Genomic DNA, 15,555 nt, shown 5'->3' with positions numbered 1-15,555 from the left:
TCTCTGCATGTGTGGTTCCCACCGTGAAGCATGGGGGAGGAGGTGTGATGATGTGGTGGTGCTTTGCTGGTGACATTGTCAGTTACTTATTTATAATTATTTAGAATTCAATGCACACTTAACCATCATGGCTACCACAGCATTCTGCAGCAATACGCCATCTGGTTTGCGCTTAGTGGGACTATCATTTGTTTTTCAACAGGACAATGACCCAACACACCTCCAGGCTGTGTAAGGGCTATTTGACCAAGAAGGAAATTGATGGAGTGCTGCATCAGATGACCTGGCCTCCACAATCACCCAACCTCAACCCAATTGAGATGGTTTGGGATGAGTTGGACCACAGAGTGAAGGAAAAGCAGCCAACAAGTGCTCAGCATATGTGGGAACTCCTTCAAGATGGTTGGAAAGCATTCTAGGTGACGCTGGTTGAGAGAATGCCAAAAGTGTACAAAGCTGTCATCAAGGCAAAAGGTGGCTACTTTGGAAAATCTAGAATCTAAAATCTAAAATCTATTTAGATTTGTTGAACACTTTTCTGGTTACTACATGATTCAATGTAGAAAATAGTAAAAAATAAAGAAAACCCTTGAATGAGTAGGTGTCTAAACTTTTGACTGGTACTGTACATCCACCCACTTTACCAACTACTTGTTCATCCTCAACCCCTTGATAATTGTAGTTGCTTTCTACCCAGCCTGGATATTGACATGTCCTTTCTCCCCCTCTATAGGAGGGGACAGCGTGGTGAGCTCTGTGGCCCTGAGGATCGTCATGGGCAGCTGGTGGCTCTTCACCCTCATCGTATGTTCCTCCTACACGGCCAACCTGGCAGCCTACCTCACCGTCTCCCGCATGGACACCACCGTACGGTAGGTTGCTCCTGTCCCTCTGACTCTGTTTTATCCCTTCCTGAATAATGGTGTCAAGGTATTGTTAACCCGGGTGAACAAGGCATGAATGACGACCCTTGGCTTACCCCACTGTTGGACTGTCTAATGATCTGTCATCACAAGGGGAGACCAAGAAAGACCACCCAGAAGTTCACTGTCTGATATTGTCTGCAGTAGAATATGAATGAGGTGTTCACCACAAGTCTTGTCAGTCTGTGGTTTATACAGGGGTCACGTTTTGTGAGTGGTCAAGGTAGTGTGCACTGCAGTGTGTAGGCTGCTCAGGGGAGGACGGCTCATAATAATGGCTTTAACGGGGCAAATGGAATGGCTTCAAACCATGTGTGTACATCAGATCTTCTTGAAGCCTCACAACGGACTGTTACACAACTATGGTGATATGTTGAATAATGCAAAAGATCCTCTAAAGTTTTCAATAGATTTATATGAAATATGACATTCAGGATGTACAGGATCATTATTTTAATGTCACAGCTCGACCATGCAGTACTTTTGCCATTCATCCTATCGGAACATGGGCTCCAGAGCATATTTCACCATTCTCCACAGTGTCATCCACAACATTTGAACTGAAAATGAATTGACATGTCTAATGCTTGATTGCAGCGTTCGTATGATCTAATACGGTGTCTTCCTTCTGAAGGTGATATTTCGCTACGCTGGTATGTGCCGACTGTTATCATGGCATCGTCCAGTAGAATCCATTTTGAATAATCATATGCCTACAATGCATCCCTGCTCACAGACACACACAGACACATGTATATGTACATGGACCTCACACATGGAGGCATGATGTTGGATCTTTAAAGATGTTATCCACCGCTTATCCCGGCACGATGCGTATTTGCTCAGGCGCTGTGGCTTTGACGTCTGATTGTATTTGATTATGCTGATGTTGTGCAAATGGTGTGTTTCAAGGTTGGAGGAGGGAGGGGATTGCAGGAAGGTCATCCAGCCTAATAAGATAGTTAGGTGAGACAACCACATATCGCAGTCGTAGTACGTACCTTTTTCCTCAATAAATAAGTTGTCAGCAAAGTCAGTGCTAGTGGGAAAAGACAAGTGGAAGGTTATTTGTGTGTGTGTGTGTTGTGTGTGTGTGTGTGTTGTGTGTGTGGGGGGGGGGGGTTGTAAGAACAATGTGTTATTTAAGATATTCTTTGAAGGGGTAGGGTTTCAGACGTTTTAAGATGATGGGCAGGGACTCTCCTGTCCTAGCGTCCGGGGGGTAGCTCGTTCCACCATTGAGGTGCCAGGACAGAGAAGAGCTTTGACTGGGCTGAGTGGGAGCTGACCACCCCTAGTGGTGGGATGGCCAAGAGACCAGAGGTGTCAGAAGAGAAGAAGGGAGGAGGGATGGGTTTGAGTGGGCAGGTTGTCGGGTGTCCCACTCGGGTGGTGGTCAGTCAGGCGGCCCAACATTTGGATAAACAGAAACCATGACATGAATTAAGAACAATATATATTTTTTTCATAATGTGATACAGCACATTGACAACTCAAATCGCTTTGGAAAAAATTGCTTTCTTATTAACCTTCTTACCTAATGAAAACCTATAGCTGAGATAACAAAACAAGACCTTTACAATCAATATGGTTAAAATAATTGTCACGATCGCTGTCTTGAAAATGATCGGACCAAGGTGCAGCGTGGTGAGCGTACATTTTCTCTTTATTCCTTTAAATGTCATCAACAAAACAAGAAACGACGACGACGACGACCGTGAAGCTTACTAGGGCTATACAGGCCACTAACAAAGACAACTACCCACAACTAAGGTGGCAAAACAGGCTTCCTAAGTATGATTCCCAATCAGAGACAACGATAGACAGCTGCCTCTGATTGGGAACCACACTCGGCCAAACACACAGAAATACAAAACATAGAATGCCCACCCCACATCACACCCTGACCTAACCAAATAGAGAAATAAAACAGCTCTCTAAGGTCAGGGCGTGACAGTAATAAAATCGTTTAATTGAAACTTAAAAGAACAATTCCTAGAATTGAATGTAGGCTGCAAAAATAAATATATTTAGTAGGCTAATAGACCTTACTCAAACTTTTACCAGCTGTACTGATTATAACTTTATATGTCCTTCATAAAGTAAAAAAAAATAGCGAAAGCCTACATTAATGTAATAATTATTAATTCATAATTAACAGAACCTGCTTGCACTTTTTGAAGGCTGTGTAGTCTATCCATCTACCGTGTTTTTGACCTTGTCCACAATGATTCCAAAATCCTTACAAACCAGGGATTTCACTCACGCGGGACCTGTATCCACGATTTTGTATTCCCCCATCTTAACATTTCTTTTTATTTCTATGGTTACGTTAGCCATTTTTGCGTGAGCTAGGCTAGCCAGGGAAAGTCAACCTGGCTATGTATTCTCACATGGAGGGACAGAACATAAGCTCTGCACATGGACAAATTAAAATGTTTCAGCACCATACAAATAATGTTGACAGTTCCCTGCTCCACACTCTCTCACTGCGTGTGTGGATGGTAGCCTATATGTCTGCTTCCCTGCTCACATAATGTAATTCACAACACCACAAGCTCCTGGGTTTTGTAAAAATATTGTGTTGATTTCAAATGTTTCCGGCCCTCAATATAATTGTTCAAAGAACGTTTTCATTCCCCCGGCAAGCTGATTTTTTTTGCGGGTCACCCACGGGGAACTGTTGGTATCAGACCCGATGGAGGACTCTAGCACGCAGTGAGTCACTCAGCCATGGAGCGGGAGGGGAGGGTCAAGCCAGCTGGGAGGAAAGGGGACAGGCTGTGTTGTGAAAAGGAAGGAGAGTAGGGTCGAGGAGGCAGAGTGAGGAGACAGGAGGGAGAAGGATTTAGCAGAAGGGAGAGATGATAGGAGAGAAGAGGAGGGGGTAGTGGGAAAGATAGAGAGGGAAGATTGTGATAGCGTATCTGAGTAGTGGCTGAGTGGTTACGTTTGGAGGAGAGAGGGAGAGAAAAGCAACAAAGTAGTGATCAGAGACATGTAGGGGGGTTGCAGTGACATGACCAAGCAAACATCTTCTAGTAAAGATGAGATCAAGCACATTGCCTGCCTTGTGAGTGGGAGGGGACTGGGAAAGTGTGAGGTCAAAGAACTGAAATGAAGTTCGGCATCAGGAGGTTGAAGTCGCCCAGTACGATGATTGGTGAGCCATCATCAGGAAATTAGTTTATCAAGGTGTCAAGCTCAAGCTTTTCATATCATTGCTCCTCCAATTCCCCTGCTTTTTTTCCAGCAGGTTTTTATTACGCTACATTTACCATATAATCTACTAGTATTATAGTATTATGTTTGTCACGTCAGCTTGAAAAATATATATACTGAACAAAAAAATAAATGCAACATGCAACAATATATTTTCTTCTACTGAGTTACAGTTCATATAAGGAAATCAGACAATTGAAATAAATAAATTAGGCCCTTATCTATGTATTTCACAAGACTGGGAATACAGATATGCATCTATTGGTCCCAGATATCTTTTTTTTAAGTAGGTAGTGGATCAGAAAAACAGTCCATATCTAGTTTGACCACCATTTGCCTCATGCAGCGCTACACATCTCCTTTGTATAGAGTTGATCAGGCTGTTGATTCCGGTCTTCAGAATGTTGTCCCACTCCACTTCAATTGCTGTGCGAAGCTGCTGGATATTGTCTGAAACTGGAACATGCTGTCATACAGCGCATCCTAAACAGCTCAGTGGGTGACATGTCAGGTGAGTATGTAGGCCATGGAAAATCTGGGACATTTTCAGCTTCCAAAGATTGTGTACAGATCCTTGCAATATGGGGCTGTGCATTGTCATGCTGAAACATGAGGTGATAAGGCAAATGAATGGCATGACAATGGGCCTCAGGAACTTGTCACGGTATCTCTTTGCATTCAAATTGCCATCGATAAAATGCAATTCTGTTTGTTGTCCGTAGCTTATGCCTGAACATACCATAAACCCACCACCACCATGGGACACTCTGTTTACAACGCTGACATCAGCAAACCGCTCGCCCACACTACACGATACACGTGGTCTGCGGTTGTGAGGCCGGTTGGACATACTGCCAAATTCTCTAAAACGATTTTGGAGAGGCGGCTTATGGTAGGGAAATGAACATTCAATTCTCTGGCAAAAGCTTTGGTGGACTTTCCTGCAGTCAGCATGTGTATTGCATGCTCCCTCAAAACTTGAGACATCTGTGGCATTGTGTTGTGTGACAACTGCACATTTTAGAGTGGCCTTTTATTGCCCAGCACAAGGTGCACCTGTGTAACAATCATGCTGTTTAATCAGTTTCTTGATTTGCCAAACCTGTCAGATGGATAGATTGTTTCCGCAAAGAGGATTTCAGCTCATGAAACATGGGACCAACACTTTACAAGTTATATTTTTATTCAGTGTAAATATTTATATATTCCACCTGCGTACCAATTGTCATAATCAAACATATCTGAAGCAGACCTTCCTGGCAGATTTCTGCCACGTTAGGAGTACGGAATGGAGTGTGCTTTTCACTAGTGTGACGCAGTGTCCTTCTTGTTTATATCTGTATTCTCGGTACATTAGGTTATAGAGACGGAGCTCTAGCCATTCTGTTGATTCTGCCACTGCTTGGAGAGGTTCTTTATTTATAGCCATTCTGGATGATTCATCCCACTCCTGTTAGTGGAAACCATGGCTGAATCAGACACTGGGTGCTTTCAAATGTCTCTTTACATTTATGTCATTGGAGCGCATGGGAATGTCTGGAACTTACTCCTCAGAGTTGCATCAGCGAGTAGATAGCTTTTCGCTTGGCACCGACTGGTAAGATGCTTCAGGAGGGCGGTCATGTGTGCTAGCGATGCAAAGGTCCTGGGTTTGAGGCACGGTGTGAGCCGAATCAGGAGGACGTGGCACTCGCTAAGCAAGCAGCTTGACATTCTTTACATCAGCATGGTGGTTACGTTAGCTAATGGGAATGGTAGGTAGTGGATAGGTAGTGGAAAGTACATTAGACACATGTTTTCCATCCCATACTCCCCGGGTGTTAATGGTGTTAATGGTGATGTGCATTAGTGTTAATGGTGATGTGCATTAGCCAGTGATATCATGAGGAGCCCCCACTTATGCTCAAACACACACACAAGTGAGCACTCATGCATACCACATGCGATTGCATTGACAGTGTGTGAATTTTGTGACCTACATCATTTGAGAGGGTTTCATTTTTACTCCAAACTTTGAGTAATATACCTATCAATTAATTTACATTTTGTTTACCATTTATTGAAATGCTGGAAATACGTGCTTGCAAGTTCTGTGAAATGGGCAGAATATTTTTTGAGAAGGTGTCAAGTGGCGGAGGCAAAAGATTAAACGAAAACGTTGTTGACATCCAAAAAAACAAAACCTGGCGAGGCCTCAAAGTCATAAATATCTTTTCATCCTGATTTTTTGAGATTTTTTCTCTCTCTGTTCCCTCTCTATCCTTGATCAGGCGATTATGTAAATCTAACCAACCTTGTTTAAACCTAATGATTGTATTCACAGACTGGGCAGCGCCCAGAAAGACACTCACAATATCCACTGGGTAATTTGTTTGGCAGCCCACAGTGTATTTCTTATTCAGATTTTGAATGCATGTGTTGATAATGTGAAACATGGGGAGAGGGAGAAGGGGGAGGGCATTGATTGCTTTATTTCCTCCATGGGGTGATATTTGGCAAACAACAAATAATTCCCGTATATGTATTCATTTATTATTACTATGACATGTGTTTGGGTTGTTGTTTTTTTTTGGGGGGGGGGTTTGACCGGTATTTCTAGCATTATCCACTGGATATGGTTATGCGTGAGTGTTTGGTGGGGGGATCGCCTAAACCAGGGGAGGCGTAGCATACAAATCTTAATTGCACAAAGCCTATTATTTGGCAAGGAATACAATTTGTAGATCAGTGATTCTACACCTCACTTTACTCAAACTGATCCTCTCCAACAGACTCAATCCCTGATCATCCGAGTTTATAAAAATGGTGCAATTAGGACAGTTAAAGGGGAGAGACTGAATCCAACCAGAAAATATACAAAATAAAACATCTGAATACCGGTTGAAAAAGAGTGCGCCAATACCCCGCTTGGACACTCTTTGCAGACAATATATTCTTCAAAACCTGCAATTTAGCATTAGATTATAAATGGAATGACAGAATAGACAGCCAACTGAAATAACAACAACACATGACGCTATCTCAGCAGAATGCATCTACAGTACCGAGAAGGTTGTGGAGGATTTAATGAAAAGGTCTACTTACAAGACAACATCAATCAACCAAAATATTCCACAAAGTATTCATAGCCCGTTCTCAACATATGGGTATGTTAGACATTTGTATCTCAGAAAATATATAGGGGGAAATGTAGACTATTTTCAGAACATAAATGGCTAGCCTAACAACCCAACAACTTCTCCAATTCGGTTAGGACCGCAGTATTTGGAGAGATACGCTTCTCAACCTCCACAAAATGCAAGTAAAAGTGCATGTACTCTGAATGACATTCTGACACTATTGAATAGTTCACTGCCTTTAAATACTGTATCAGCCAGAGCAACTTTAACATCTTCACCCACCTCTCCTACAAAATATGAAGAACATCCATAATAACTGGCAAATCTACTGACACACAAGACCATTTCTTGTGTGTCAGTAGATTCGACAGTTATTATGGAAATGCTTTCAGTTTTTTTGACTAGACTGTGCCCCAGTGTGTTAACCATTTACTGCGGTGGTCTAAATCAGGGTCACACAGAGTTTTTATTGATAGACTTAAACAAATCTACTTTGAAATAAATCTACTTTGAAATAAAAGTATACACCGCAAAAATGGTTATGGGCTTAAAAAAAACACCTTTACCATGTCAGATATAGAGTTGAAATGTATTCAATCTTGAGTTTGCATCCCAATACTAAACATTATACATCACAGAAGACTGAAATATTTAAAAATGTTTCACATAGAAACACTGGATTGTCAGCAAAAAAAAAAGTTAATTATGAAAAAAATACTAATGACATTCGACCCACGATGCCACTAGAGGAAGATTTGGTCATTTCACTGGCATTAATGAATGTGCACATTTTGGGATTGTCAACTTTTTCGAGAGGGATGTTGGCACAAAACCCATATCCTTAGCATTTCTATAGCAAATGAAAATGGCTACTTTGTTTAGAAATAAGCTATATTTTCTTAGACAAAGTGCCTATTGTTCCCCATATCTGTCATGCAGGTAAAAGAGGACCCAAAAGCGACTTAACAGAAACAGAGTTTATTAAAGTCCAAAACGGAATAACAGAATTCCTCTAGACTTGTAGAGGGGAAACAACTGGAGAAGCGGCCACAGACTGCAGGTCGCTTCGGGTAGGCGCAGGCCGTAGTCGACTGAGACACCTGCTCACACGCAGCATCTGATGAAGGCACAAAACACGACAGGACAGGGTGATACACAATCACGGCAAAAACACGACAGGACAGGGCGAAACGCAATCACGGCATGGTGAATACAATACAAGGAACCGACGGGACAGGAACGGATCATAAAGGAATAAATAGGGACTCTAATCAGGGAAAGGATCGGGAACAGGTGTGGGAAGACTAAATGATGATTAGGGGAATAGGAACAGCTGGGAGCAGGAACGGAACGACAGAGAGAAGAGAGAGCGAGAGAGTGAGAGAGGAGAGAGGGAGGGGGAGAGAGAGGGATAGAACCAAACAAGACCAGCAGAGGGAAACGAATAGCATGGGGAGCACAGGGACAAGACATGACAATAAATGACAAACATGACAGTACCCCCCACTCACCGAGCGCCTCCTGGCGCACTCGAGGAGGAATCCTGGCGGCAACGGAGGAAATCATCGATGAGCGAACGGTCCAGCACGTCCCGAGACGGAACCCAACTCCTCTCCTCAGGACCGTAACCCTCCCAATCCACTAGGTATTGGTGACCCCGTCCCCGAGAACGCATGTCCATAATCTTATGTACCTTGTAAATAGGTGCGCTCGACAAGGACGGGAGGGGGAGGGAAGACGAACGGGGTGCGAAGAAAGGGCTTAACACAGGAGACATGGAAGACAGGATGGACGCGACGAAGATGTCGCGGAAGAAGCAGTCGCACAGCGACAGGATTGACGACCTGGGAGACACGGAACGGACCAATGAACCGCGGAGTCAACTTACGAGAAGCTGTCGTAAGAGGAAGGTTGCGAGTGGAAAGCCACACTCTCTGGCCGCAACAATACCTTGGACTCTTAATCCTGCGTTTATTGGCGGCTCTCACCGTCTGTGCCCTGTAACGGCAAAGTGCAGACCTCACCCTCCTCCAGGTGCGCTCACAACGTTGGACAAACGCTTGAGCGGAGGGAACGCTGGACTCGGCAAGCTGGGATGAGAACAGAGGAGGCTGGTAACCCAGACTACTCTGAAACGGAGATAACCCGGTAGCAGACGAAGGAAGCGACCAGAGCGTATTCTGCCCAGGGGAGCTGTTCTGCCCAAGACGCAGGGTTTCTGAAAGAAAGGCTGCGTAGTATGCGACCAATCGTCTGATTGGCCCTCTCTGCTTGACCGTTAGACTGGGGATGAAACCCGGAAGAGAGACTGACGGACGCACCAATCAAACGACAGAACTCCCTCCAAAACTGTGACGTGAATTGCGGGCCTCTGTCTGAAACGGCGTCTAACGGGAGGCCATGAATTCTGAATACATTCTCAATAATGATTTGTGCCGTCTCCTTAGCGGAAGGAAGTTTAGCGAGGGGAATGAAATGTGCCGCCTTAGAGAACCTATCGACAACCGTCAGAATCACAGTCTTCCCCGCAGACAAAGGCAGACCGGTAATGAAGTCTAAGGCAATGTGAGACCATGGTCGAGAAGGAATGGGGAGCGGTCTGAGACGACCGGCAGGAGGAGAGTTACCCGACTTAGTCTGCGCGCAGTCCGAACAAGCAGCCACGAAACGGCGCGTGTCACGCTCCTGAGTCGGCCACCAAAAGCGCTGGCGAATAGACGCAAGAGTGCCTCGAACACCGGGATGACCAGCTAACTTGGCAGAGTGAGCCCACTGAAGAACAGCCAGACGAGTGGAAACAGGAACGAAAAGGAGGTTACTAGGACAAGCGCGCGGCGACGCAGTGTGCGTGAGTGCTTGCTTAACCTGTCTTTCAATTCCCAGACTGTTAACCCGACAACACGCCCATAAGGAAGAATCCCCTCGGGATCAGTAGAAGCCACAGAAGAACTAAACAGACGGGATAAGGCATCAGGCTTGGTGTTCTTGCTACCCGGACGGTAAGAAATCACAAACTCGAAACGAGCGAAAAACAACGCCCAACGAGCTTGACGGGCATTAAGTCGTTTGGCAGAACGGATGTACTCAAGGTTCTTATGGTCTGTCCAAACGACAAAAGGAACGGTCGCCCCCTCCAACCACTGTCGCCATTCGCCTAGGGCTAAGCGGATGGCGAGCAGTTCACGGTTACCCACATCATAGTTGCGCTCAGATGGCGACAGGCGATGAGAAAAATAAGCGCAAGGATGAACCTTATCGTCAGACTGGAAGCGCTGGGATAGGATGGCTCCCACGCCTACCTCTGAAGGTCAACCTCGACAATGAATTGTCTAGTGACGTCAGGAGTAACGAGGATAGGAGCGGACGTAAACGTTCTTTTAGAAGATCAAAAGCTCCCTGGGCGGAACCGGACCACTTAAAACACGTCTTGACAGAAGTAAGAGCTGTGAGAGGGGCAGCAACTTGACCGAAATTACGAATGAAACGCCGATAGAAATTAGCGAAACCTAAAAAGCGCTGCAACTCGACACGTGACCTTGGAACGGGCCAATCACTGACAGCTTGGACCTTAGCGGAATCCATCTGAATGCCTTCAGCGGAAATAACGGAACCGAGAAAAGTAACGGAGGAGACATGAAAAGAGCACTTCTCAGCCTTTACGTAGAGACAATTCTCTAAAAGGCGCTGTAGAACACGTCGAACGTGCTGAACATGAATCTCGAGTGACGGAGAAAAAAATCAGGATATCGTCAAGATAGACAAAAACAAAAATGTTCAGCATGTCTCTCAGAACATCATTAACTAATGCCTGAAAAACAGCTGGCGCATTGGCGAGACCGAACGGCAGAACCCGGTACTCAAAATGCCCTAACGGAGTGTTAAACGCCGTTTTCCACTCGTCCCCCTCTCTGATGCGCACGAGATGGTAAGCGTTACGAAGGTCCAACTTAGTAAAGCACCTGGCTCCCTGCAGAATCTCGAAGGCTGATGACATAAGGGGAAGCGGATAACGATTCTTAACCGTTATGTCATTCAGCCCTCGATAATCCACGCAGGGGCGCAGAGTACCGTCCTTCTTTTTAACAAAAAGAACCCCGCCCCGGCCGGAGAAGAAGAAGGCACTATGGTACCGGCGTCAAGAGACACAGACAAATAATCCTCGAGAGCCTTACGTTCGGGAGCCGACAGAGAGTATAGTCTACCTCGAGGAGGAGTGGTCCCCGGAAGGAGATCAATACTACAATCATACGACCGGTGAGGAGGAAGGGAGTTGGCTCGGGACCGACTGAAGACCGTGCGCAGATCATGATATTCCTCCGGCACTCCTGTCAAATCGCCAGGTTCCTCCTGAGAAGTAGGGACAGAAGAAATGGGAGGGATGGCAGACATTAAACACTTCACATGACAAGAAACGTTCCAGGATAGGATAGAATTACTAGACCAATTAATAGAAGGATTATGACATACAAGCCAGGGGTGACCCAAAACAACAGGTGTAAACGGTGAACGGAAAATCAAAAAGAAATAGTCTCACTGTGGTTACCAGATACTGTGAGAGTTAAAGGTAGTGTCTCAAATTTGATACTGGGAAGATGACTACCATCTAAGGCAAACATGGGCGTAGGCCTGTCTAACGGTCTGAAAGGAATGTTATGTTTCCGAGCCCATGCTTCGTCCATGAAACAACCCTCAGCCCCAGAGTCAATCAAAGCACTGCATGTAGCACCCGAACCGGTCCAGCGTAGATGGACCGACATAGTAGTACAAGATCTAGATGAAGGGACCTGAGTAGTGGCGCTCACCAGTAGCCCTCCGCTTACTGATGGGCTCTGGCCTCTTACTGGACATGAATTAACAAAATGTCCAGCAACTCCGCAATAGAGGCACAGGCGGTTGGTGATCCTCCGTTCCCTCTCCTTATTCGAGATGCGAATCCCTCCCAGCTGCATGGGCTCAGTCTCAAAGCCAGAGGAGGGAGATGGTTGCGATGCGGAGCAGGGAAACACCGTTGATGCGAGCTCTCTTCCACGAGCCCGGTGACGAAGATCTACCCGTCGTTCTATGCGGATGGCGAGAGCAATCAAAGAGTCCACATCTGAAGGAACCTCCCGGGAGAGAATCTCATCCTTAACCACTGCGTGGAGTCCCTCCAGAAAACGAGCGAGCAGCGCCGGCTCGTTCCACTCACTAGAGGCAGCAAGAGTGCGAAACTCAATGGAATAATCCGTTATGGACCGTTCACCTTGGCATAAGGAAGCCAGGGCCCTAGAAGCCTCCCCACCAAAAACTGAACGGTCAAAAACCCGAATCATCTCCTCTTTAAAGTTCTGGAATTTGTTAGAGCAATCAGCCCTTGCCTCCCAGATAGCTGTGCCCCATTCTCGAGCCCGGCCAGTAAGGAGTGAAATGACGTAAGCAACCCGAGCTCTCTCTCTAGAGTATGTGGGGGTTGGAGAGAGAACACAATCTCACACTGCGTGAGAAAGGAGCGGCACTCAGTGGGCTGCCCGGAGTAGCAAGGTGGGTTATTAACCCTGGGTTCTGGAGGCTCGGCAGGCCAGGGAGTAACAGGTGGCACGAGACGTAGACTCTGGAACTGTCCAGAGAGGTCGGAAACCTGAGCGGCCAGGTTCTCCACGGCATGGCGAGCAGCAGACAATTCCTGCTCGTGTCTGCCGAGCATGGCTCCTTGGATCTCGACGGCAGTGTAACGAGTGTCTGAAGTCGCTGGGTCCATTCCTTGGTCGGTTCCTTCTATCATGCAGGTAAAAGAGGACCCAAAAGCGACTTAACAGAAACAGAGTTTATTAAAGTCCAAAACGGAATAACAGAATTCCTCTAGACTTGTAGAGGGGAAACAACTGGAGAAGCGGCCACAGACTGCAGGTCGCTTCGGGTAGGCGCAGGCCGTAGTCGACTGAGACACCTGCTCACACGCAGCATCTGATGAAGGCACAAAACACGACAGGACAGGGTGATACACAATCACGGCAAAAACACGACAGGACAGGGCGAAACGCAATCACGGCATGGTGAATACAATACAAGGAACCGACGGGACAGGAACGGATCATAAAGGAATAAATAGGGACTCTAATCAGGGGAAAGGATCGGGAACAGGTGTGGGAAGACTAAATGATGATTAGGGGAATAGGAACAGCTGGGAGCAGGAACGGAACGACAGAGAGAAGAGAGAGCGAGAGAGTGAGAGAGTGAGAGAGGGAGGGGGAGAGAGAGGGATAGAACCAAACAAGACCAGCAGAGGGAAACGAATAGCATGGGGAGCACAGGGACAAGACATGACAATAAATGACAAACATGACAATATCATGTTCATAACAATGAATAAGTTAAATATTTATGTTGATAATGTCATTTTGAGGTAAGATGATCAAAATCTGGGAGAATAAATAAATAAATATATGTTGAGAAAGCGCCTCATCTAGAGTCGCTCATTGGCAATCACACAGAAGTATGACGTCAGCCATGTCCTTAATATGAAATCATTTATTAATATTACGGCAAGGTTACAGTCTGGAATGTTTTTTATTTCTGAAATCTGAGGTTGGAAGATGGAGGGCCTTTTGATTGTACATCAAATGTTTTCTTTAGTATCTACTAGTGAATAGAGTATGTCATCAAGCGTGTCACATCAGAGATCACTGACTGTTTGAACACTATGGTGACATGCCAATTTCCCTAGCTGCTTCTTTTAACTATATTCCAGAAAATCAAATCCAAGATGACATTTCCATCAGTTCATCTTCAATGCATTCTTGTGTTGCAAAATAAATTACTTTATTTATTCTAGTAAACACATACAGAAGATATCCAAAGTACACCCATGAACAATATTGTATATTCATGAATGTTGGAGGTAGGTTTGCAAAGGGATGGAAACTTTCCGGTAAATTTCCAGAATTTTACCCAAAGTTTTCCATGGGAACTTAAGCCCCAGAAACATAGGAAATGTAGCTTGAATGTATCAGAAAAGTTATCTTATAACAGTGAACCCTTTTTTGTGGGATACACACAAGGCGATTCTAGGTCTTGTGGCCTGTTTTGGTTAAACTATCCCCAATTCAATGGAATTGCAACCCTCTGCATGCACAGTGTGCTCTTCCATCACATGTACAGCTGATTGTCAAGATCTTAGACACTAATGAGATGATATTGATCCCACACTACTACACTGTCTGAGCCAAGGACTACATGCTTTCTGGTAGGTTTTGATTACAATACTGAATATATTTTATATGGCATACATAATTTTTTTGTTAACTAGTAAATGTTCAAACCCTACGGCAAAGTGTGTTTAAATCTTTTCTAACTTGTTAACATGTTCTGCTAGTTAGTTTTTGACACCATGTGGGTTTTAGCTTGCTTAAGCCTGCTAAATGAGGTGTGTTAATTCACCTGATTCCAAACTGGCACAGAGAGACAGGAAACACAGGGATAAATACACTGGGGAAAACAAGCGACACCTGGAGGGGGTGGAGACAATAACAAGGACAGGTGAAACAGATCAGGGTGTGACAAACATCAGCTGCCTCAGAGCGCAACTGGTCCTTGTTTGGGAACACACATACCAAAAGCACGCAACAGGCTGACCAATACAAGAGTTGAAAAATTGGTGGCCATTCGAAGATGCGATGGATCATTGGGGATCATTCAATATTCCCTTTATTTTGGAATTCAGTGAAATGTGAAGAGTCAACTCATTTAATTAAAGTTCAATTTGTAACTAAATCGTTTTTTAAACATTTCTATTGGATGGATTTAACCATTTGTCTCCATATGATATGGTAAATATATCCAATGCAAAAACAATTAAATTATATTAATATTAATTTGCATATATTTCCGTTAATTCCCATATATTCCCATTAATTCCCATATATTCCCATTAATTCCCACGGAAAGTTTCACTTCTGAATATTCCCCAAAATGGGAAACCCTAGTTGAAGGCCTCTTCAAAAAGCCCTGAGAAACATACAGTACCTTCAGAAATTATTCAGATCCCTTGACTTTTTCCACATATTGTTGTGTTTTGTTGCATTTTGTTGCAGCCTGATTTTAAAATTGATGAAATTAAGATTTGTTTTTGTCACTAGCCAACACACAATACTCTAAAATGTCAAAGTGGAATAATTTTTACAAATTAACAAATAATATCGCCCTTCCGTATCTGCTGTGAAAGGTGTCAGAGCTAGAGCAGTGTTTGTCAGGCCATGAGACATCCTGAAAATCGGTCTTCTCATGACGAAAACATCTGTAGTGTCCGAACAGTT

The 15,555-nt window shown here is 44.7% G+C and overlaps 1 protein-coding gene across 2 annotated transcripts in view; it reads left to right on the top strand.

Moving 5' to 3' along the window:
• The window catches only part of grid1b (glutamate receptor, ionotropic, delta 1b), a 413,343-nt gene that overhangs the window by 376,406 nt on the left and 21,382 nt on the right, over positions 1-15,555 (top strand). For both annotated transcript variants that reach the window (XM_046368710.1, XM_046368709.1), the window contains exon 12: positions 734-872. In XM_046368710.1, coding sequence (XP_046224666.1) covers positions 734-872 — 139 coding nt within the window. The remainder of the gene's footprint in view (positions 1-733; positions 873-15,555) is intronic.

Source organism: Oncorhynchus gorbuscha, linkage group LG11 (genome assembly GCF_021184085.1).
Source record: "Oncorhynchus gorbuscha isolate QuinsamMale2020 ecotype Even-year linkage group LG11, OgorEven_v1.0, whole genome shotgun sequence".
NCBI lineage: Eukaryota > Metazoa > Chordata > Actinopteri > Salmoniformes > Salmonidae > Oncorhynchus > Oncorhynchus gorbuscha.
Note: the sequence above shows the minus strand (reverse complement) of the source record. Positions and strands in the feature narration are given on the sequence as shown.